General features: G+C 41.3%; 3 protein-coding genes across 4 annotated transcripts; 1 reads left to right on the plus strand and 2 right to left on the minus strand.

The window, feature by feature from the left end:
• The first annotated feature begins 915 nt into the window (after positions 1–915).
• LOC139613341 (transcription factor HES-2-like) lies at positions 916–2,578 on the plus strand. 2 transcript variants are annotated; one of them, XR_011686729.1, is made up of 4 exons: positions 916–1,058; positions 1,219–1,305; positions 1,394–2,049; positions 2,464–2,578. XR_011686729.1 is itself a non-coding variant. In XM_071469908.1 (3 exons), exons 1-3 carry the CDS (start codon positions 1,014–1,016, stop codon positions 1,922–1,924), a joined length of 663 nt encoding a protein of 220 aa, XP_071326009.1. In that variant the 5' UTR covers positions 916–1,013; the 3' UTR covers positions 1,925–2,578. The 2 variants fall into 2 exon arrangements, 1 of the variants encoding a protein (XP_071326009.1); XM_071469908.1 differs by having other exon boundaries at positions 1,394–2,578.
• A 4,459-nt stretch (positions 2,579–7,037) lies between these two features.
• notchl (notch receptor, like) lies at positions 7,038–18,181 on the minus strand. Its single transcript, XM_071469583.1, has 11 exons — positions 17,306–18,181; positions 16,045–16,189; positions 15,144–15,476; positions 13,839–14,053; positions 13,139–13,463; positions 12,405–12,580; positions 11,542–11,603; positions 11,053–11,176; positions 9,597–9,694; positions 9,149–9,480; positions 7,038–8,207 (listed from the first exon to the last, which is right to left on the minus strand). The coding sequence occupies exons 1-11, from the start codon at positions 17,355–17,357 to the stop codon at positions 7,697–7,699; spliced, it is 2,373 nt and encodes a 790-aa protein (XP_071325684.1). The 5' UTR covers positions 17,358–18,181; the 3' UTR covers positions 7,038–7,696.
• A 797-nt stretch (positions 18,182–18,978) lies between these two features.
• LOC139613174 (uncharacterized) lies at positions 18,979–22,992 on the minus strand. Its single transcript, XM_071469584.1, has 5 exons — positions 22,673–22,992; positions 21,450–21,557; positions 20,870–21,019; positions 19,751–20,196; positions 18,979–19,120 (listed from the first exon to the last, which is right to left on the minus strand). The coding sequence occupies exons 1-5, from the start codon at positions 22,716–22,718 to the stop codon at positions 19,112–19,114; spliced, it is 759 nt and encodes a 252-aa protein (XP_071325685.1). The 5' UTR covers positions 22,719–22,992; the 3' UTR covers positions 18,979–19,111.
• Between the last annotated feature and the right edge of the window lie 1,284 nt (positions 22,993–24,276).

Below are 24,276 nucleotides of genomic sequence, written 5' to 3' on the forward strand. Positions count from 1 at the left end.
TCATTTTACGCGCGGCGCTGAGTTGCCATTTTCAGCGGACTCTGCAGATTCTTTGTAGATTATGAGACACATTTTAAACAGAATCATCGATTAACCGAATTGCGCTGATGCTCTCTATTTGGTTGTGTTTTACATCCACAATAAAAAACTATTGATAATTTGCAGTTTCGCATGAAAGAAAGGATTTTACGCACTCCGGAAATTTTCCTTCTGGTAGATTTTACAGAACTTATGCATCAATTAATCACTGAAGTGACACTTATTTAAACTGTTTTCGATTTCCCCTGTTTTTTTTGGTTTTTTTTTGTTTTAATGCTACACTCTCCTTTTTTCCACCCTTGGCCTGGGGCGACCTGAAACCCGACGTGTCCCGCTGCGGCATCCAGAATGACGGCCTCAGTCACCCACGGCCGTGTGTCTGGGTTCACGCTGTGACGGCGGATGTTTTGTTGTTTTCCCCCACACGTGCAAATAAGAGTCACACGAGCTGACGACACCTTCCACGGGCGCGTGCCGCTTACACTCCGCGGGGGGCGTCCGCACGTGGGCTGTGGATGAGTGGAGGTTCCGTGTTTTTTGCGTCTTTCAGTCCGCGTCCATCTTCAGGCTCCCGCGACTTATTATATTACAGCAGATAATAAGCAAAAGGAATTTGAAGTAGAAAAATCAATAGAATTCATTTGTTTACATTCTCCACTTTATCGCGCTGTTTTAACAATATCAGCCTCTTTTTCCTCTGATGTGACCAAAGCTCAAACTGCGGAGGACTCCAGCAGAGAGGAGGGCCACTTACAATAGGCTCCTGAATGTTTTACAGACATACACAACTTTGTTCAATTAAGTTTAGTGACCGGAGTGAAATGACGTCTGTGACCAGGGTAGTGGGAGGGGCCTAAAGTTACGCCCACCTCCCTCTTTAAAACCCCTCACTGAAGCCGGTGTGGTCACTTTCAGCCCTGACTGACACACTGACCCAGCTGCGGTGACCGCTGGATAGGTGTTTGACTGCAATCATGAAACTACCTCAGGATTCACAGGACGCAAAGGCCCAAAGGAAGGTACTTGTATCACTTATGCCTTCATGGAATATTACAGATGATTATGTATTATATTCTCTTTATGCGGGACAGAAGCATGGATGCTGCAGAAGCCTGAAACAATTTCACTTCGCAGCCTCATTTAATTCATGAATCTTATCTCGTTTCTGTTTCCCCGCAGAGCCTCAAACCTCAGGTGGAGAGACGTCGAAGAGAGAGAATGAACCGCAGCCTGGAGAGCCTCAAGACGCTCCTGCTCCAGCGGCAGGTAAAGGCCACATGGCTCCAGCCTACACGGTCAAAGATGTTTCAGTGGGGACTAGACCTTCTTTATTAACCCTTCGTTTGTGTCCTAGGAGGAGACTCAGCGCAGGGTGGAGAAGGCTGAGATACTCGAACACACGGTGCTCTTCCTCCAGAACACCGCCAAAGAGGACACGACGATAGCTGGAGGTGGTGGCGGAGGCCGGAGGCACTCCTTCCAAGACGGCTTCTCCACCTGCCTGCAGAGAGCCGCGCAGTTCCTGGGCCCGGAGGGGAAAGGCCTGTGGCTCGGAGCCGCGCTGGACGCATCTTTTGCGGCTCGCTTCGCCCGTCCAGACTCTGACTCTGCAGGGGTCCAGGGGAGAACCGAGGCCCGCTCCTCCTCCAGCTCTCTGCTTCTCCGCAGGACGTCCAGATCTATTCTTCAGATGCTGATGAGCAGGTCCGGACACAGACTGTGCACGGCCGCCTCAAACGTGGCCAGCTGCGTTCAGAGCCGAGGAGGACCGCGTCGCTCCCCCGCGGCTCCACAGCATCCACACAAAGCGGCGAGCAGAGCCAGCAAACAGAGCCCGGCCCCGGGCCTCCCGCCCAGCCGGTCTCTGTGGAGGCCCTGGCCCTGAAAGAGGCACAACTCTGAATGACTCTAACACGCTGACTCACATTCACACGGCAGGATACGCTCATCGTCTTTCTACAAGGACCTGCTTTCGTGCAATGGAAGACCCCGGGCCCTGTGTCCCCGTCAGTCCTGGCACGTCTGTAGATAGCTGCACATCTGTAGATAACTGCACATCTGTAGATAACTGCAGGTCTGTAGATAACTGCACATCTGTAGATAACTGCACATCTGTAGATAGCTGCACATCTGTAGATCGCTGCACATCTGTAGATAGCTGCACATCTGTAGATAACTGCACATCTGTAGATAGCTGCACATCTGTAGATAACTGCAGGTCTGTAGATAACTGCACATCTGTAGATAACTGCACATCTGTAGATAGCTGCACATCTGTAGATAACTGCACATCTGTAGATAACTGCACATCTGTAGATCGCTGCACATCTGTAGATCGCTGCACATCTGTAGATAACTGCACATCTGTAGATAACTGCAGGTCTGTAGATAACTGCACATCTGTAGATAACTGCACATCTGTAGATCGCTGCACATCTGTAGATAGCTGCACATCTGTGCTGGTCGCACCGGGCGCTGCCGCCTCTGTATGAAGTATTTTTGCACCTTAATTTATTTTGTCGTTTGTAAATAAACAAAAGGAGAAAAAAAACGATCGCGTGTCCATTCATTGTTTCCCGGCACGTGTCTCAGGTGTGGACTCGTGCTGCCACACGTGAGGATGAAAGGCACCACGCGGTGACCTTTTAGACCCCCCCCCCCCCCCCCCCCAAAAAAACAACTATAACTTATTATTATTATTATTATGATTACTATGAGTCACTGGTCGGTTTTTAAAGCCAGATTTCTAGATTAAATGTGAAGTTATTACATTTCACACTGATATAAAGTTCAAGCCGTGCGTGACGTCACATGTTCCCGCTCTTACCTTGGTGTTTAGTGACAAGCTGTTTAATGGGGGTGTAACCGAGGGTCAGCTGGGAAGTGTCTCCTGCCGGTAACACACCACTCACTCCCAGCTTCAACAGGTAGTAAAGCTGTAAATGTCGCGCCATTTCCCCCCTTCCCATGAGAAAGGCAGACCCCCACCCACCCACCCTCACCCACCCCCACCCTCAGTGCTGGTTCAACCTGGTGAGTGAAATAAACTATTGCTGGGTGAATTCAGGTATACTGGGACATCAGGTAATTTGGGACAGAATAAGAAAACTTCTGCCCTGATGAGTTTAAAGTCAAAGCAATTGGGCTGTGACCAGTTTTTATATAGAGTCTATGGCTGTGACTTTGCTGTGGAGGCACATGGCCAAAGTCACTGTGACGTCACATGGGGGGGGGGTCAGCATCAAACAGGAAGTGTACCCCAAAAAGCAGGAGGTAAGAGAAATGACATGTGCTTCAGCTTGGTTTTAATATGAGGGTATAACATTTGAATGACTAATATACTGTAACTATAAATGATTTACAAACATGTATTATGTAATATTGTACAAAAATAAACATATTGTTTTGAAATTATGTTTACATTTTTTAAATTACGACTTTTTCTTTCTGACAGCATGTTTCAGGTAAATTGGGACAATGTTAAAAGGCTAATGAAATGAAGTGTAGCACGAGTGTATTGATATAACTTGATAAAAAGAGGCACCTCATATGTGTGTCAATACAGAACCACAAATATATAGTGTCCAGCCACTGTTTAAGTGACAAAGTAATAGGCTATAAGCTACTACTACTACTACTAATAATAATGATAACGATAATAAGAACAATATTTGTGTAATAATCATTAAATATGCATTTAAGGCATTTTATAAATTTTCTACCAAAATGAGTTATTAGCCTATGTGTGAAAACAAATGTACATAATATACAGTACATCTCATGCTAGAGGAACTCCCAGGTGTGAGGGTGCTCGGTTTAGGCCTAACTGATGTCAAACAAGAAGAAATGAGTCTTAGAAACAAACATCTGCAGCCTCCAGCAGAGAGCCTGTCTCCATGGCGGGGCCTGAAATAACGTTGAAGGCCTGGCAACAAAAAGTGCAGGTCCCCACCTGTTAATTACACATCAGTGACTTAGTGTTTTAACTGACATTAAGTTTTCAAACTTATTTAATGGAGGTATCAAAATGCCCAAAAAAAAAAAAACCAGTAGGATCACTAAAAACCACTGATTGCAAACACTGTTTTAACATCTATCACAAATATGGCCAAATGCAAATATGCAACAGGCAACCAAATTAAATTTGTTGCGCTATTAATCCCAATCTTTGTAAACTAGGTGTTGAAGTTATTTTGAAATCGTGGTTTGGATTGAATATTACTGTTAACATGACTTTAATGATGATATTGTAGTGAGGAAATGCAGAGGAAGACTTCTCTCTGGGAAACCCCGTGTACCTGAGAGCTGATTACTGATGACTTTCACCTGAGTTATGGACACAAGGAACACCACAAACTGCAGGCTGGACAGAACCATTTCTACCAAGAGGGGGAGGCAGAGGGCCCCCATAGCTACCAGCGGTGTCTCTGACTGGGCCTCGGCAGGGTATTAAGTTATCAAAATCTATTTTTAGACAAGTTATACAGACTAGAGACAAAGAAAAAAAAGTCACAACAATAAAATTTAAAATCATTGAACCAGGAACCAGGATTTAGGATGATAACACCCCGTCCCTCTCTATCTAATTGGTCTGATCAGCTCTCAGGCAGGCTGCAGGGCTTCTGCAGGGGGACTGAGAGGTGAATAGTGAATCATTGTCGTTGTTTGGATGATTACACAGAACAAGATGAACATCCCTCCTGCTAATCTGAAAAGCTGTAGACAAAACACCAGAGCGGTTTTCAGCCACTTCGGTCATGTCCCTGTGTTTAAGAGCATTATCACTACAGGGTTTATCTCTGCAGGTAATTTAGGGCCAAAATGTTTGCAAGTAAAAAAAACAAAAAAAAACCACTGAATGTTAAACGAAACCAATTAATGAGAAATGTAAACTATAAATGTAAACTGAGAATGAGAAGACTGAACTGAGACTGAAAGAACTGAACCAAAAAAACAGAAACTGACACTGATTCAGGTGATGGCTCAGAGAAAAGGATGCTGCATATTTTCTTTTGTGGGAGGCGCTGAGACATGAGGACAGGAAACAGGGAGAGATTTTAACCTTTGTGAATACTTAATACTTCGATGAACATGTGTATTAAACTTAAAAACAAATGAAGAAAAAAACAACTTCAAAGCCTATGTAAACTGGTCTTAATAATAATAATCCTGTTAGTATAGTTCATCCATGGATATACTGTTTACCTTTTTACTCTGAGGTTTGTGCTGGCCAAAGTTAGCAGCTAATGTTATGTTCTGACATGTTATCATCGTGCCCTATCTTTAGAATCATGTTTGTCTATTTCTTCTTTTTACCATACTAAGTTTTCCTTTTTTTAGGAAACACTGGAAGGTAAAGAAACTATTATTGCTTCATTTGAAATAGTGACATTTTTTATGTAAACATTAGGTTTGTGATGGCCAAAGTTAGCAGCTAATGTTATTGAAAATATATTTTATAGACAATATAATTCATGGCCAAGGTTACAGAATGACATTTCATCTCTTTTCATTCACTTTGAAATTTCTATTTTAATAGAGACATAATTGAGGTCAACTTAGCAGCTAAGGTGACTGGAACCCAGCATGAATAGCAAACATTGTGCACCATGAATTCAGGAGGATTTCTCCAAAGCAAAATTTGTAGAGATTGGAAATCCCAACAAAAACATAAATCATTACCTTCATCCCAGTTAATTCTTAATATATTTACACTCAATAAAAATTAAAAAAAACAGACAGCTCATTTCATACAGTATGTAATGTATTATTGCCCTTGACATATAACAAGTGGAATACATTTTAAAATTAATCCTGAATCTTTTCTAAAAATGCATCATTCTTATATATTTTTTCCACAATAAAGCCACCAGCACAAATAGAAAAGTTCAGTCCCTTTTGTTTTAATGCCCCAAATGTTATCTTGGTGAAAAGATTCTGAATTTAACTAAGGAAAATTCTACATGCTGCATCTATTTTGTCCCCAGGTCAGAATGTGACAAACTGTGAAATGTTTTGAGCCTCTGTCCATGGTTGTGTCACAGTTACAGATGAGCCACAACATCAGTCACTTTAGTTTCTAAGTCTCCATACTGACATTGAGAGTCAATCTGTCTACAGATAAGAAGTGATATGTTTACTTATACACAACCAAAAAATAATGCATGGCCTCAATACGACATCTGACAATACTCAGTGGGATGTTTCCTCATGTCAGGAGCTGCGAGAACAAATAAATCTCAGCTTCGCGTTTCTATTGGCTTACCGTTTCGGAGTCATCAAATTCAGAAGAGGCAACGGCTGCTAGCCTCGCCTCCCAGTGAAGCTCAACAAGGCAGGTTGATCATCTGTCAAAAAAACCCTAATGAAGCAATAATTTAATCTTATTAAAAACAGAACACATTTCTTTTTCATATAACATTAATTATGTTACTTATGCTGACATCTCTTTCACTGACCTTCTCCAAATCAGTAAAACAGTCACCCTCTGCATTACAATGTAAGGTTAATGTCAGTCAGGATGTGTGGTGTTAAATGGGATTGCGCTGCCACAGAGGCCATCTTGCCAAATTTACCATAAGGAAACACAAAAATCATAGAAGAAAATTTTCACATGCAAAAACAGAAAAGATTTTAATGCTCCCCAATCCTTAGAGCATTTTTTAAATAATTAAATTACAAAGACTCATTGGAAACAGATCAGAAAGTCTTGAGTGTGTGAAACACATGAAAACTGTGCCATGTTTTTTTTTTTTACTAATTTAACTATTATTCATTACACTTGTTTCACTTAATTGTATTTTGAGCCTTTATTCTGATATGAAATTGCTTTTGTGATGTTTGATTGTTGTACATTTGTTTTGTTAATAAAGATGAAACAAAAAGAAGTTGGTATATAACACAATTCTACTTTGAGATTATAGATTCATAATGGAGGGTAAACTGGGTAAACCTTCATGTTGACTATGATGCAAATGGATCTGAAAATTAAAGTATAATTCTGTTATTTGAATGTAAAGTCACTTTATTGCATGTATCAACAGGATTCTGACATCGTTGTGCATCTGTGCACATCATTTTTTTTTATCCTTCAATATTTCACCAATAATCAGAATGCAACCTGTTACACAAGAAGACAATATGAACACAATGTAGTTCAGTTCCAGATTGACATTTAACTGGCATTCATGTCAAACATGTTCTGTTATGTATTTGATTGTGCTATGTAACAGAAAATTACCATTACAATTGCAAGTAATATACCCCTCCCTAGTAAAAAATATAATTTTGGCAAGGCTGAATGAAAACTGGAGCGGTTGTCCAGGTTGGAGCATCTCCATCTGCTGCTGTGTATTCATTTGACAGGAATGTAACAAACCAGTAATCTAACAAGCAAATCTGTCACGCGACACCCAACAGATGCATATCGGACAATCCTTAACCTCCAAGTTACACTAAATAAAGGTGGGAGTCCTTCCAGCTGTGGGCCTACTTGTAAGCCTTCTGCTATGCATTCGGATTAACAAAATATGCATTAAACTCTGTGCCCTTCTGTCAACGTAGATCTATTAAACCACTGTACATCACTATCATATTCACATCCTCCTATTCTTATGAATAGGAAGGCAGCTGAAGTTTCATTGCTTTTTCCTCTTCTCTACAAGGCTGTCTGTGTGGAGTCAGAAGTGTTTTTTGACCTCTCACCTCTAGATTTCTGCTCTGTATTCGTTGAACTCACCGCTGCTTGTTCTGCTCTATTGGGATTGTCACCATTTACCACTGGCTGGCGATCTGATTGGGTGGCAGCATCTGTGGCAGGTGAAACAATTACTCTTTCTATAGGCTCATTGGCTGTTCTGTCTGTCACAATAATATAATTGGGGTCTGGCTGGTGGGCACTGGAGCGACGCTGCAATGCATGCTGGGTGCAGGAAAAGGAACGCTGCCGAGGGGCTGGCTGTGGTGACAGGAAGTGGGGTGTTGCAGCTCTGGGGACTTCCTGATGCCTGTCACGATCCTCGTCTTCTGAGGTTACCTCCTGTAAGGTGCTGATTGGTCGAGGGGAGCGGCCCATGACTCGTGGAGGGACCAATGCTGTTGCTGATTGGTTGAGTTGTGGTCGCCAGTTCTGAGGGGAGGGGTACTGCACTCTGTTCATCGACCAATCACTGGCAAGACAAGACAGTCATCACAATATTAGATTGGATTAGAAGTAGTAGTGGCTTCACATGTTTTATCCAATCAAATACAGTTTTACAGTGTTGGGTTCTTTTGACAAGTACTTAAAGGTTCTGTAAACAAGACTAAACAGGATTTCAAGCAATAATATTGAAACAAACAACTATTGTCTATGTAAAGATATAGTGGAGTAGTGGTGACCTGTGCATAAAAGTCACACCTCATCTGTGTGTGTTGTAATCTGAGTTTCTCTGTTTTTGGTTTTGGTAACAAGTCCGAGAAAGTGGGATGTTTGAGTCCCTCCTGTGAAACCACTGGCCTTCCTCACGTTTAACTACACAGGCAATGATTTTGTAAAGCACCTGTAAAATTCCTTTGTTAAGTGTTTGGTTGTTCTGAAACTCAATATAGTTTTTTTATGTAGAGCTTTCCTATTATGTTTTGCAGTGCAAAATATATGTAGACACAAGTGTACAATATGTTTAATGCCAATGACAAAAAAAAGAATATTATGTCATGTTTAGTGAACTGTCTTAAAATGTACAAAACAACCCAGTTCTTTTAAAAAAATTTATCTATAAAATGTCAGTAAAAAAAACCTTTAAAATGCCTGTCACAAACCAGCACTCTTAAGACCAGAGATGTCCATTTCACGACTGCATAAGACTAAGAAAAGCTGCAAATCCTCACAGTTGACAAGCTCGAAATGGGGAAAGTTTAACCTTTTTGCTTGAAAAATAACATAAATGATTAAGTGATTATCAAATATTAACCAATTATTTTTCTGTTAATGGAAAAACTGATTAATTGATTAACTGTTTAAGTTGTAACTGTAAATTTCTGATGTACCCTTCTGGATGCACATCGTCAGAGGGCTAACAAAGAAACATATACTGTTGTCTTTGCATGCATTATATTTTCAAAACCATACTTTTGTGGTGGCGGGGTCATATCTCGATGTCCTACGATCCCAGAGAAGGAGGCACTTCTCCCAGGCAGGCCTTGTGATCCCACCCATGGCGAGAACATCAGAGCGCGCTCCTCCCACATCATGTCGTTGGCCGAGTCGATGGGAACAGGCCCTCTCTGAATTTGGTGAGCTAGTAGGAGTTCCAGGATCTGGTGACGCATTCCTTCTCTGGCCACGTCGATGGGTCGACGTCCCCTTCGATCATGCAGCTCAAGGTTGGCACCATGAAGGAGGAGAAGTCTGGCAGTGTCATAGCAGCCGTGGAGGGCAGAGAGGAAGAGTGGTGTCTCGCCCTACCAGAGACAAAATCAAAATGTAACACACTACTGAGATGTTTGAAAGGTATTTATTCCAATTTGTTCTTAATCCTTCTAGCATGAAGTAGCATGAAGAAACTTTCAGACCATACCTTGTTGTCTTGCAGGTCCACAGCGGCCCCGTAGCGTATGAGGGTCCTTGTTAGGGAGAGGTGATTTACTGAGCATGCCCAGTGCAGGGCTGATCTCCCTGAGAGAGACAGTGTGAGTGAAGGTGAGGGGGAGTAAGTCAGCCAATGAACAACCATTACAAAACAGAGTCGAGCCCAGATGGTGAAGAGAGCGAGCATGAAGGGGAAGGGACATGGAGATGAACTGCTTCAGCCCAGGTGACAACGAGATGACAGAGATGGGACACAAACACAAAACTTAGGGGAGTAGAAAGAGACAGAAACTCAGAAAGTCTAAGAGACAGCAAAAGCAAGAAGAAGGATGAGCGACAAAGTTAACGTGTCCATTGACCAGAGTTTGAGCTCTGTAGCACATTAACTTTGTTCTGAGTCAGAGGAGGGCAGCAGGGGAGCTGGAGGAGGAGACAGAGGAAGAGATGGAAGCCATGGAGAGGAGAGGACAGAATGGGAGAGGAGGGACACAAAAAGAGGACGTGAGAGAAATGGGGTAAGTTACACCAGCTACTCAACCCCTCAGTGTACAGGTGTCAGAAAATAATGGTTTGCTTATGAGCTGTACAAACCTATTCATGTATGGTATTTAAATATGGCAAGTGCACATGACAGCGGTGTGGCTCAGGGGATGGCAACGTTGGTTCTGTCAGATTAACCTGAAATATCTCAACAACTACTGGATGAACTGCCATGAAATTTTGTACTGATAATCATTGTCCCTACGATATGAAGCTAGTTTTTAGTGACACATCTGAAAAACTCTTGGATGGATATTCATGTCCCCCTCAGGGTGACTTGTATTAACTTTGGTGATCCCTTAACCTTTCCTCTCATGTCATCATGAGTATTAGACATTTTAATTTGTCTAATACTTTGGTTTATGACTAAATACCAGGAAACTTCAAAACATTAGTTATGGTAAATAGCTAATGCTAGCATGCTAGAGTAAGATGGCGAACATCAGCATGTTAGTCTTGTCACTGAGCATGTTAGCTTGCTGGTGTCAGCTTTTAGCTCAATATAGCTTCACAGAGCTTCAAAAAGCATTTACAAAATCAGCCAATTCATGTACGAAGGGGTTAAAGCAGAATTTGTCTCAGCTCCTGACCTCAGTGATGACATGACATTTGCAGGAAAATGGTTGGGTCCTATGGTGAACTGCACAGGCAATGATGGAACTGCATTTGCACATAATTCTTCATTACTGTTTTTACCTGCTTGTCTCATAAAATGAATAAAGGTTTATTTTATTGTGAACTGTAATTTCAATCCTCCTAGTTACAGTTCCTTTTTTATTCATGTTGTTCTGAACTTCAAGAAGGTGAAAACAGGCACAAAGAATTACATGCAAATACTATTTGACTGAGGTTTGTGGTTGATTCAGACTTTCAGGTATAAAACTAATCCAGGTGACTTTGATTACCAGTATGATCAGTGTTGTTAACCGGTACTCCTGCTCGCAGCAGCTCCAAAACCACTCTGTCCAGCCCGCTCCGCACGGCTCGGATCAGAACCACAGACCCATCTGGGCCACACCACTCTGCCGACTGCAAAGACAACCAAGCCATGACGAATAAAAACCAGATGTTATACATATGCACATATATATAATATACACACATTACTTGCTCTGAAATAGGACAATAAAAACAAAAACAAAATGAAACTAAAGAGGCTTAGAGAACTAACAAAAACAAGGTAAAGGAAGTAATAAATTCAGACAAGCAGAGAGACTCGGTCAGATAAATGAAGTTTTAACAACATGAACAATGTCCCAGTTTATACAACATCATGGGAACTCAATTGAATACAGCACCAATAGAAATGGTAAGCCATTCATAACAGTGACTCCTCCACAACATGGATAAAATAAAATGAACACAGACAACAAAAGCAGGAATAGAGGCCAGACCTGCTGAGGAGGACTGAGCAGAGGAGGAGGCATGGCGTTTCTCTCCCAACCTCTAGGTGGAGCTAAAGGAGAACAAGAACCATTTCAGGATGTAAGGATTTTGGTATGTGCATTAATACTATGCATGAAAGGATATCTATAGTTTACATGCAATTGTTCATGTCTCAAACTGCAACTTTGTCCTGAACAGTTTGTCAGTGTGAATCCTGCTCACTGTGTCTTATATGTGTATGAGTGTAGTTTTCTCTTCTGCACATTTACTGAAGTTGTTGAATAAAGTGATTCTGATTTTGACATTAAATATAATCTCACATGAGAAAGTGTCACATGTAATTACAAAATTATTTTAGGTTTTAGTCGAGGACTGCAAGTAACTGTAATCATTTTCATAGTCAATTAATCTATTCATTATTTTCTCTGTTAATTGTTTGGTTTATAAAATGTCAGACAGCAGTGGAAACAGGGGACATTAAATATCTTGTTTTGTTTGACCAACAGTCCAGAGCCCAAAAATATTCAACTTACAATGATACCAAACCCAAAAAGCAGCATAAAAAATACTGAAACAATTAATCTATAATCAAAATAGCTGTTGATTAATTTTCTTTTGATTGACTTATCGATTAATTGACCAAATGGGGCAGCTCTATTTCAATCCGTGCACATTGAATTATAATGTTGATAAATCTGTTGTTTACAACTGTCTCATTTAGCACACAGTCAATCAGAAACACCATTGTGTCCACAGTAAAGTAATCCTAGACTTAGAGAAAACACATTGCAGATTGTCAGAGGAATAAAAATTCAGGAGCTAGGAATGAGTGAGTGTGTGAATGGATGAATACATGACTGAAAACCCTTACGTTGTATGGGCCTGCGCGACTGCGAGGGTCCGTTTCGGTAGTGTTTCTGCTCCTGGGTCCTGTGGTCACAGATGGAGGCGTCCTCCTCTCGTCTGGAGCATCTGGCATTGATGTCTTCCATTGAACTCTGGGTAAAGTCTGTGTCACTTCCTATATCCTGGTCCCTTTTGAGAGGCCTGAAAACAAAAGCACAGTTTTTATGTTGCATATTAAGAAACTGGTGTGTTCCTGTGGACTTTTCCTTCTCTTTTCTTGTCTTTTTATTTTGATTTATGAGTCACCAGAGCTCAGCAACACACCCGAACACCAGGGTTTGTTTTTGTAAAATCTCAACACGCAGAGTGTGGTAGTTTTTGAGAACGTTAACACGGGCCCTGAAAGAGAAAGGAGGGGTTTGGAGATATTTTCTGTCTAATCAATTAATCAAAAAGAATCATTTCAGCACAAATGCTCAACAGGGAGTTGGCCCTTAGCTCAGTGTTGCAGCTTTAAATTGTTGTATTGATAAGAAAGGTTTATGAGTAAATTCTCTCTTCAGCTGCTGCTGTGAAGTTGGGAAATGTGTTGTGAGTAGATAAGTCGAGCAGAGAAGGGTTCCAAGACAAGAAGTGACATTCAGCCTTTGTAAGAACTGTACAGGATGAACTCTCACTTGTTTTAGAATAAACTATATTTGTCTACATGACATCATTCCTCCAGCAGACAAAACATCCTCTGCAATCATCTCCTCTCACCGCATTCGAATGGCGTCCTCGCCCAGCGGTTCCCTCCTCCTCTTCTTCTCTGCTTCCTTGGCTTTCTTCTTTTTCCTCAGACTGATCTTGTCTTTCTCCCTGCTGGATCTGACCCGTTGTTCTTGGTGGGCTGCGTGTGGTGTCCAGGACTTGGCTTTGCCGTTGTTGTCGGTGACTGTAGACCGGTGTCTCACCCTGCTATTGCCCTCGCTCTCTGCCCGCTGCTGCCTCACCCTCCTGACCACCAGGAACACCACCAGGGGCAGAAGCAGCAGCAGGCCAATAGCTATGGCAACTACGGCCCATAACCACACAGGCTTTGGCTCTGAGAAAAAGAATTTAAAAAATAAAAAGTTTTTTACAACTGTTTCATGGACAAATTGCCCAATAGACACGGAGCAGCATGGATTAGAGGAGCTATCTATTACGATGAAGCCCTGTTCTTTTGCCTCAGGCTAAAATGCAGCCTTGCTTTAACCTCCGCGAATCTTACCTAAACCAACTCTGTGTGATCTTAATTTTGGTTTGTACGTACCTCTCTGTAGCTGAGGGATAAAATATGGAAACAAAACAGAAAACCTGCAGCAGTGAGCAATACATCTACACACTGGAAATGGAAAGATGTTCTATAGTGTTTTGTTTGGATGAATTTCTACGCTGGATGTGTGTGAGGGGGCAGATACAGGGCATGTGTGCCTACCTTTGACTTTCAACATTTCATCCTTTCTGCTTCCTATTTCCTCTCGGACACCTGTAATACTGATGATGGCCTTCAGCTCCGGGAGGGCGGGGAACGGGGTGGGCTTCAGTACTGTTACGGCATGTAGGAAACTGGCAGCCTCGGTGGCATAAGGGAAACAGGTAGAGGGCAAACGGGAGCATGGCCTATTGTCCACTTGGAGGAAAAGGAGGGAGCTAGGAAAGAGAGATAGAGGAAGGAAATAATAGGAAAGAGTAAGTACGTCATTTTTGAGGCCAGTTTCATGAAGCGAGTTTGTTGATTAAAATCTGTAACTTTCTCAAAGCTGGAACATGAACTGTAATGTAAAAATACCTATTTCATCATATGCCTGGCTTGTGGTTCCCGAGCTCTGTGTTTGGCCTCCTTTTGTTTTGTTTACAGAAATGATTGAAGTGTTAATGCACATGGATATAAAACTCATTGTTATGCAGCTGTGGATCTTTTCTCCTAGATCCTAGCATTTTATATTTTGCAGTTTCAGCTCTGTTAACTCTGGTGCATGGAGACAAAAGTTGATGTTATTTTCTAATACAGGAACAAAGCCAATTGAAAATGTGGCTATTGTTACAGGTTTAGCATCATAAATATCTTTCTTTTGAAGCAACACGTTGAAATCTTGTGAAAAATCTCAGACTGAATTTCTCTTTGAATTTTGTTATTTTAGAGACTAGGTCGGTTTTTCTTTTGAAGCTAGGAGAAGGCTGGAGATTTGTGATTTATGGTGATTTGTTGTACATGAATCCATCAGCACAGTGTCTCCATATGTTAGACTCTGTCACAGACTGATGAGAATATTAATTAAAATTAAAACCAATAATCATTTCTGCTCTGTATTCCAGAGTTAGCTCGCTGTTTCTTTCCAAATGTCAACTGAATCATATTTTTATTTATAAAGCCATTCTGGGCAAACTGTCATCATATATCTGCAACTCTATTTTACAGACTTAATCTTGTAATGGCTATCTCAGATCACAAGAACTTGAAATTGGAAAAAAATCTGTAAAGATTCTACAATAAATAACTTCATTGTTAAATATCTCTGTTCTTAACCTACTTGTAGCCTAATTTCAGCCTCATTATCTGTAGTACTGTTTGATCTGTTAACTGATTTAACATTGCTTTGTCTGAATCTTTTGAAGCTGCCATCTCAGCCGGGCGTTCCTTGTAAAATGTGTGTTTTGAATAAAGGTTAAATAAAGTACAACAACAGTTGCTACTTTTGACACACCTAATCATAACGTCAGTAATTTCATCAGCACGCACCCATTTGAGCCCCCCGGTGTTGTCTGAGTCAGCAGGTCAGCGAGCTGGTGAGCTTTATACTCAAACAAATTCCTGTTGGTGGCAAAGGGGGCAGACGCGCTCAGTTTGAGTGGCGACTGGAGGATGACGCTGAGCGCCCAGAGCAGGGAGCTATTCGAGAAGATGCCACGATGTAGTGGGATGTTGGTGTGAAGGACCACGGTGCCTTGAGCCCACACAGGGCTCAGGTGTGTGAAACAGTCGCTGCCGTCCCATCCACAGGGGGCACTGTCACATCCCTGCTCGCAGTGGGAGTTGGCATAGTGATCGCGGCAGTACTGGATGTGGCCCGGACTGAGAGTCATGATGGGGGTGAAGGGATAAACAGAGAGAGACAGAATTAATAGATACTAGCTTTCTTTTCCACAGAGCTTTAAGATGTGGTATTTGTTCGTCAGACTGATATTTCCAAGGTCAAGAATAAATTGTCATATTGTGTTTACGTTTTCAGCTGTTTAAATTATTTATTGCACTTCTGTGGATATCATAATGTTGCCTGCACACTGGTAACTTTTTAGTATTTCAATTCTCCTCTGCACAAGTGTATTAATAATCCAAATTATTTTCATTATTATTATTATTATTAATCATCATCCTCGCCATCATAATTTGTCTGTTATTTTGGTTTGGTTTTGGAAAACATCCTTAAACCTAAAGTGAATCTTTTGTTTCCACATAAATCAAATACCAGTATTAATACAAATGAGAGAAAATGCATAAACCAGCAATAATTCAAAAGGACACCCATAACTGGCCTCAATAATGAAATGAAAAATTTGTTTCAATTTTCAACATTAACTATCAAGCTGGAAATGCTTTTGATACTTGAAGTCTCAAGGAGATGACAACAAAGGTGTTTTACTTGCAGTGGCCCCTGTCCCTCAGGCAGTCGAAGCCATCTCTGAGACACTCCGGGTCCATACATGCTCTGTCACATGATCCGTCAGCAAACTTGTCCTTACACATTCTGCTGCTCTGACACTGAGCCCACGGATCACTAGATACAGCTGTAGGGAATACAGACAAATACAGATTGGTGCCAAAAAAAGTGCCAATTGTGCACAATGTCTCACATAATCTGCGGTCTATTTAAACAGTTGTTGTGTTAGTCTACTCTAGCGTCTAGTGAACTGTATGTCTAAAGAATGTCTTGCAGCTCCTTTTCATGCTCCTTGAAGCTGACATCACGCAGTAATCAAACGGACCATGCAAACTGTTTTCACTCTGTGTTTTATCGCAGGACCAGCTCACCCACATATTCAAACCGCTCATTGTTTCAGAGCATTAGCAACTATTCATAACAATGCAGGTCAAGCCATGAAAGGTGGGTCCTGATACGGGCCGTTAACGGGAACAGGAAATGGGGCTGACATAAACAGGAAGTTTCCAGGAGAAGCGAATAGCAACAGGAAATGGAGTGGGCCGGGGACTTGATAAAGGTCGAAGGTCGTCACCGTGGCAATGAGGAATGTGATGGAGTTGGACAATGGGGTTGGCAGGTGTGTGTGGGACCATAAAATAAGAGCAGAAAAAAAGCACGGACAATAGAGCTGAAATTAGACACGTTAAGTGTTTTACACTTTTGTTTCACTTGATCAGCAAAGAGGGCCTTCCTGGTGCAGGAGGGATAAAAAGTCCTTATATCTATATTGATTCTAATGTAAGGAATATAGATACAAAACAATGTCATTAAGCAAATTAAGCTGTTAACATATATGAAACTGTAAAAAAAAATGTTTGACTTTTTTTTTTAAAGAACATTAAAAATAGCTGCTATGACAAAAAACAAGTACGTCTATCCCAAAATATTTAAAAATAATACATTTGGAGAAAAGTTATTAAGAAATTAATTATTCAGTATCATAATATTCAGTGAATATACAGGGCTTCAATGTGAAAATCATATTAATGTTATATTATAAACCAAATGGGCACAAGTTACGTCCAAAAAAAGTCCAAAAATCAAAAATCTGCGAAATGGGCAATAATTAATTTACCGTCATGTTTTTCAAACTGGTCATGAGATTCAACTGTTGCCGTGTGGCTATGCTTCGAGCAGGCGGCGTGTTTAATGTATGTATGAGAGACAGATGAATCTGTTGAGAACAGAGCGGCTAACTCACCTCGACAGGTCCAGCTCAGTCCCAGCAGAAGAAACACGCTCAGAGCCAACATCTTCAGGCTGTCCGGGTCGGCAGCTGGGGGCCTTTTCCTCTCTCTGCTCGGACGGATCAGAGGTCCAGTCCAGCTGTTGGGTAAACCGGCCTCTGATCTGCAGGAGCTCAGCTGTGACTCACAGCCTCCTACACTGTAGCGCCACAGCCCTGCTGCGCACAATGAACAGTTAACTCTCAAGTCAAGTTGCCCAATTCCATCACCACCGTCACTGCCACCAACACCTTCTAACACCACCCAGCCCACTTTGTTCACTCGCTCTTTTTTTTTCAGAGGCCAGCGGATATCTGGACAACTTCCTGCCACTGTGTGGAGAAGAATAGGAGGGCGAAGACTGTATGTGTGTGTGTTGGTGTGTGTGCGTATTTGTAGTGTTTGTGGGGTGTCTGAGCTGTTGGAAGAGTGGTTATTTTGTGGTGTGTGAGGGGAGAGCGTAGTTTGAATTTTAAAAAAAAAAACTCGACTGAACGCTCGGCCTCTGACAGGAGTCTGTAAAGTGCTTCTGTTGTCACTGAAGTCACAGAAGAAACATTTTGGGTGAGAGGGAAATAAATAAAAACAAATAACTTGAGCAGCTTGTAGTGCTGTGAGTCCTTTCACACACTTTGCTTGGCTTTGACCTTTCACTTGTATTGAAAGTCAAAACAGCAGATTCTCAGATTAATGTTTTAGTAGACTGCAAATTGTAAAATTGTAAAGAACACCTTGGACTTCTCCATTACAAAAACAAAATGCATGTAGTGCTTAAATAATTCCACTTGTTCAGCTGCATAAAGACAACTGGACCATTTCAGCAAAGTCTTTGAATCAAACTTAGCAGCGAACTCCAACATAGCTCCTTTTCTACTGGTCGCCCACTTTCTCTAGTTGTGGCCCTGGAGCTCCTCTCTCCATGCAGTATTCCTCCCAAAGCTCATTAAACAAGTTTCCTGTCGCACCAAAAGTACAACTTTGATCCTTTTTGGGGTCGCACAATCCTAAATCCATCTTTTTAAACACAGCACAGAAAACCTGCCGAGAGAGCGGCGTCGTCTTTTTCTCCAAACAGTGGTTGTAGTAGTGCCTGTACACGTCGGACATGTTTGAGAAGACTGGCTCCAGATACAGCTTGGCGATGGGCGTTCCGCAACAGTAAGAGGGCACTTTAGGTAAACTCTCCAGGAACTCCTTCAGGACTATATGTTCGGAGGCCTTACGAGACTTCCTCTGCGTTTGCTTCTTTGTGTTTTCCTCTGAATCCTCCTCCTGGGATGCGTTTTGTGCCCAGTTAAGCACTGACCACTCTCCAATCCCCAAAGTGGAGAGAAACATCTTTTTGCAAACTTGTTTTCTGTCCCCATCGACTATCAAATGATATCGCATTGAGACTGATCTTCTCGACTGAGTCCACGGTGCTCGGGTTCTTTCCACCGGGTCGCAGTCAACTAGTCCGGCCACATAGATCTTTCTCTGAGACCAGTTCATGCACTGCCAGAAGTTAGTAAAAATGCTGCTCCTTGTTTCCTCACTGAAGTCAGCACAGAAGCGGTTTGAGGCCCTTTTGCAAGCACTGGACGTGCATCCTGGTCCCATTGTCCTCTGAGCTTTGGTTATGGTCGTGCCATCTTTCTTTCGTTTGCTGGTGTAAGGTTTTCCCTCCATTCTAAGTTGCTTCTGTCGGTTTTGCTTCCACATCAGGGGCTTGGCAACTCTGGACTTCTTTCTGCTGGGCCCCTCTGGTTCTGGTGCCTTGTTTTTGTCTTTGTCATTGGTGTTCACTTGCTCTGCAAAAAACGGGCAAATATCATTAACATTATAGCCCCACAGATGCTGGATTTTTTTTATATCGATATGTGGAGTTTAAATATCCGATAACAATAGATGGGATTATTAACTTGATAGTTATTTTTACATTTTTAAATGACTAATCATTTACTTTTAACATTAATGAAAAAATGATAATCTTCCAGAGCCTACGATGACATCTTGAGGTTGTTTGTTTTGTCTAACCAGCAGTTACAGTATAAAGCTAAAGGCATTCAACTGAAAGTGACAGAAAACAGAGTAAAGAGGAGTTCGAACCAGGATACACTTGGCATCTGTGCTTGATCAATGACAGCGTTTAGTCTGTTCACAAAACTGTTGTGTTGGTCTACTCCATTAATCAGCTCAGTGATCCTGCCCTGCAACTTCCAGAGTAGCTGAAGAAGAGGATAGACAGCCCACTCACCCTGACTGACTTCCACAGTGTGACTGACTGCAGGAGGTGGAGGATTCTGTTGTGGGCACTGAGCGACAGTCTTCCTCTTTCCTAACTTGTTTTCATTTGAATCGCTCTTTTTTGTTGTTCCTGCCCAGTTGAGCACAGACCACTCTCCTATCCCCAGCGTGGACAGGAACATGTTTTTACATACTTGTTTCCGTTTGCCATCCACCATCAAGTGATAACGGAGTGAAACCGATCTTCTCGACTGTGATCCCGCTGCTCGAGATCTTTCCACGGGGTCACGGTCAACCTGTCCTGCTACATACTGCTTCCTCTGAGCCCAGTTCATGTGCTGCCAGAACTCCTCGAACACCTTCTTCCTGGCTTCTTCGCTGATTTCGTTGCAAAGCCGGTTTGATGCCTTTTTGCATGCATGTGAGGTGCACCGTGGTCCCATTGCTCTTGGCTGTTTTGTCACGATCTCGCCGTCTTTTTTTCTTTTGCTCAAATATGCTTTTCCCTCCATCCTCAGCTGTTTCTGCTTGTTTTGCTTCCACTTCGATGGATCTGCGATTTTGGCTTTGGGTGTTTTTCTGGACGTCTCTGCCTTATCCAAATGAGTGTTTCCATTTTTAGCAGCTGTATTAAGAAGTGCTGTAAAAAACACAAAAAACACAGCTGGAGTAATTATTGGTTTGAAATACAAAGGCTCTGCCACAAATGACAGTTTTTGTTTATCGAATACAGCGTTTTCAAATTTCAGTCTCAGGTGGTTTTATATTATGTTAAAAATATATGATAAACAGGGTTTGTAGATCCAGATTATTATTATATAGATTATAGATTTATATTTACATACATGGCAAAAAAAATGCACTGGTGTGAAATAACTATTATATTTATTCAAGCACTGTACTTCAGTAGTTATACTTTACTTGAGTATTTACACTCACTGCTACTTTATACTAATATTGTACTTTTCATTACATTTATTTCATGACTTTAGTTACCGGTTGCGTAGCGGATTCGAAATAACACAAAATATAATCAAACAAATATTATTCATTATAGTACTTTTTGTAATTTAAGAGTATTTTGATGCAAATACTTTGGCACTTTTACTTAAGTAAAATTCAGAAAGCATGACTTTTACTTGTAGGAAAATATTTCTACTCAGGTAAAAGATTTTACTTCTTCCACTACTAAATTTCTGAAAAAAAAAAACAAAAAAAAAGAGAGGCTCATATCATTCAGACTAACCCTCTCAAAACATGAATGTAGCTGTTAAATCCAGTTATACACAGGACTTCAGCAGACCGTCACTTACTGGTGTCAGTACCCAGAGGCAGTGGGCTGTGTGAAGGAAACTGGGGAATCGTCTGCTGCTCTGTTGTTGTCACTGAGTGGGACCTTTTTTTGGATGGTCCATCTTTATCCATGTCAGATTTCCTGCTTGCATCTGAGACATGTAGATGACCTGGACAGAACAGCACACACACACACCTTGTTATGCATGTCTGGATTATCCTCCGAGGGGCCCAGTTCTAAACCTTTGTGGCTGGGCCCCTGTTGACCTCCACTATACAGTACCTGGCAAATTTCATTATTTCCCAGGGCACCCAGATACCAGCAGTTCTCCAAGACTGAAATAACTAGTGGATAAAAAGATTACTCAACTGGCAGAAGATCAATTGGCAACAATTTTGACAATCGATTAATCATTTGAGTCAGTTTATACATTGAACAATAGATTGATGAAAATAATTGCTGGTAGCAGCCATACTGTGATAGTTATACTGCATGGTCTGAGGTTTTCTATTGTTTTTCTATTGTATGTTTTGATTTCTTGACACAGAAACAAATTTGTGACTGATAAAATCACATAAACTCTCTGAACTCATACCAACCTGGTGGGACGTGGTGCAGCCCCAGAGTCTCAGTGACAGTGGGTCTGTGCACAGGGGGGTCATTGGTGGGTTTGGGATGGAGACCAATATCCTCCATTGCTGCAATGGCTAAACATAAGAAACAGGTTGTTGGAGCCGTGTACATCAAGCAAAATGTTGGCATTCTTTTTAAATTCAGTGATTAGCACTCAGACTGTTTTTCTATTTAGACCATGATGCTGAAGTTAGTTTCTGATTCGGGAGTTAAAGGGAAAGTTAAGGGAAACCTGAGTTACCTGAGCCAGTTTTTTGCTTTACTTATTGTAGTGATAAGGTGTTAGACATCCTAGTTGAAGATTCAACATTGTTTCAAACCCACTTTCAGATTTGCAAAATCTTTATTTTATTTATGAAAGCAACACAGTGGTGATTCCACTGTGTTTTCTCCATTGAGACCACACTGGACCAGGTCTAGATCCACTGTCCTGGGTGCTCAAATCTGTACTGGATTAGCAAAGAGAGAGCAAATACTGTTTAAAACACTGAATATCCAGATTTAAGTGTAGTGGTTTTTGATCTGGACCTTGTCTGATGTGGACTGGATGAAAAAAAAACACTGAAATTGCTCTTTTCCTGCTTTCACTGTCTCAAACTGTCTTTACACTCCTCCTGTTAATCGAGTCCAGATTTGAGCAGTCTAAGCACAGCTGATCCAGAAGTGGTCCGAGATGTGGAAAATGGTGTTTTGACGGCTGGAATAAAGGTTTCACAAATCTGAAATTGTGTTTTAAACGGTATTTAGCTCCAGATTGGTGGTTTTTGATCATCTCGATGTGGTCTAGATGAGGAGGAAAGGCAGTGACACTGACATTTTCTTTTGCTCTCACAAACATAATTAAGGTTTAAACAGTCTGACACCCTCTCACAACAGTTCATAGATAAACGCAGAACTGTTATGCAAGTCTCCCCTTTCTGCAGCATCTTTTGTTCGCCTCCTAAACAAACCTGAAAACACTGCTCACCCTCTGTAAACCACAACAAAGCCATGTGTGTGTCGACAGCCAGATGTTTTGCAGAAGTAGGCGTTGCTGGGCCTGACACAGGTAGGCTGAGTGAAGCAGGCTGAACCTGGCAGATCTTTCATTACCTCTAGCCTGCATGAAGCTCAGTCCTTGCTGCTCTCCATGCAGATTAAACTGCGACGAACCCTTTAACATCTCACTTATTTCTCGGTGTTTGCTTACATAGTGTTATGCATTTGAAAACGTCTCGTAGACCCGTCGCTTCCATCCGGATCAGATCCAGTTTCCCCGCCGCCGCTTGTTCACTCCATCCCGGCTGTGACAGGGAAGCCCGTCGTGTGTCAGCTCCGCTTTCAGCTCAGGGTTTTATTTTGAGAAATATCCCAAGTGTCGGATCTGAGGAGACCCCTCAGAGGCGGCTGCCATGTCTGAGCATGCGCACTAGCTTCCAAGGCAGAAAGCAAGTTTATGGTCAGTCGCTCAGAAATAAATGAATGAACGCATAAAGAAATAACTAATTGTTATTTGTGGAAGAAGCAAAAATATATAAAAAAAAATACTCCATTACAAAGTCCTGTGCTCAAAAAAGTACTTAAGTTAAAATACAGAAGTATTATCAGCAAAATATGCCTATAGTATATTAAGTTACACTTATAATTGAATATTTTAAGTGTTGTATTGCAAAACCATCTCCATTATATTATTAGATTATCATTACTGAAAGATGTAAGAAGCATTTTAATGTTGTAATAAGCCGAGACTGAGCTCATTCATAAACTGTTGGATATGGTTGAATCTATAGAAACTGGTCATACAGTGTGTTTGTATTTAAAATCTTAAGGACTGTAGCTGTATACAATAGCTATACTGCAGCAGGCTGTGAAAATGAAGTGGATAAATGTAAAGCAGTGAACTGTAAGTATGCAGTAGCACAAAACGGAAATAATCATAATAATAATAATCATTAATAAACATATCTATCTTTCACAACAGATTGGATTTTCCAAAAAATCCAAAGAAGGAATATTGTCTAAGTATTAGTGATTTATAGTGGCTTTTGAAGAGGCTGCTTAAAATAGTAAGAACATTTATGGCTTTGCTCATCCCATTCTTCGAACATGAAAGCAGGGGAAAGGAAGGAAGCTATCAGGGAGTTCAAAGCTTCTGTTGGGGGTTTCAGTCTCCAGCTCAAGGCCAGATCACCAGCCAAGCAAAGACGGCAACTGCCACAGGGCCATAAAGGGCTGCAACTAATGAAATGTCTTGTTTGGCTTGGTCAGTGGTCCCAAACCCAAAGATATAATTAGTTAATAACAATATAGAACTGAGAAAAACAACAAATCCTTACATTTGAGAAGATGGAAGTATGTAATGTTTGTTTTTACTGGAAAGATACTTTGATAATTATTCAATTGCCAACACATTTGCTGATTAATTTTACATAGGATTGATTAATTAATACATTGAATACACTGACTGGTTTCTGGGTCTCTGGGAGATAACGAAGCTACCATGTCTCTACAGGTCTGTGTGCACTGTACCGGTGGTGAGATGGTGGTGTAAATACAGGCCAAGCAGTGGAGCAGGTTCATCCTGCTGTGCTGCAGTGGCATTTTTTTTAATTCCTGTCCAGGGAAAGCACTATAATCCACAATAACTCATGACTGATTTCACACCAGCACCATGAGTTAATGGTTTGGCACCAAAAACCTTGAACAGTGTTCATATAATATTTAGATATAATAAATAAAAAATAGAGATTCCAATAAAAAAAAAACCAAGACTCAAGGAAAATAAGAAAGATGAATAAAATAAGTTTACATTTA

This window comes from Trachinotus anak, unplaced genomic scaffold, assembly GCF_046630095.1.
Source record: "Trachinotus anak isolate AG129_WGS33_773 ecotype Australia unplaced genomic scaffold, CSIRO_AGI_Tana_v1 ptg000032l, whole genome shotgun sequence".
In the NCBI taxonomy this organism is placed as follows: domain Eukaryota; kingdom Metazoa; phylum Chordata; class Actinopteri; order Carangiformes; family Carangidae; genus Trachinotus; species Trachinotus anak.

Coding starts and splice junctions, on each gene's coding strand:
- LOC139613341 (XM_071469908.1), top strand. CDS start 1,014: ATGAAACTACCTCAGGATTCACAGGACGCAAAGGCCCAAAGGAAG. Junction 1,059..1,218: donor ACGCAAAGGCCCAAAGGAAG/GTACTTGTATCA, acceptor GTTTCCCCGCAG/AGCCTCAAACCTCAGGTGGA. Junction 1,306..1,393: donor CGCTCCTGCTCCAGCGGCAG/GTAAAGGCCACA, acceptor TTTGTGTCCTAG/GAGGAGACTCAGCGCAGGGT.
- notchl (XM_071469583.1), bottom strand. CDS start 17,357: ATGTTGGCTCTGAGCGTGTTTCTTCTGCTGGGACTGAGCTGGACCTGT. Junction 11,177..11,541: donor TGCTCAGTCCTCCTCAGCAG/GTCTGGCCTCTA, acceptor TTGTCTTTGCAG/TCGGCAGAGTGGTGTGGCCC. Junction 9,695..11,052: donor TAACAACACTGATCATACTG/GTAATCAAAGTC, acceptor TGTCTCTCTCAG/GGAGATCAGCCCTGCACTGG.
- LOC139613174 (XM_071469584.1), bottom strand. CDS start 22,718: ATGGAAGCGACGGGTCTACGAGACGTTTTCAAATGCATAACACTAT. Junction 21,558..22,672: donor TTTCAAATGCATAACACTAT/GTAAGCAAACAC, acceptor TCTTATGTTTAG/CCATTGCAGCAATGGAGGAT. Junction 20,197..20,869: donor GCCTCTGGGTACTGACACCA/GTAAGTGACGGT, acceptor TGTTTTTTACAG/CACTTCTTAATACAGCTGCT.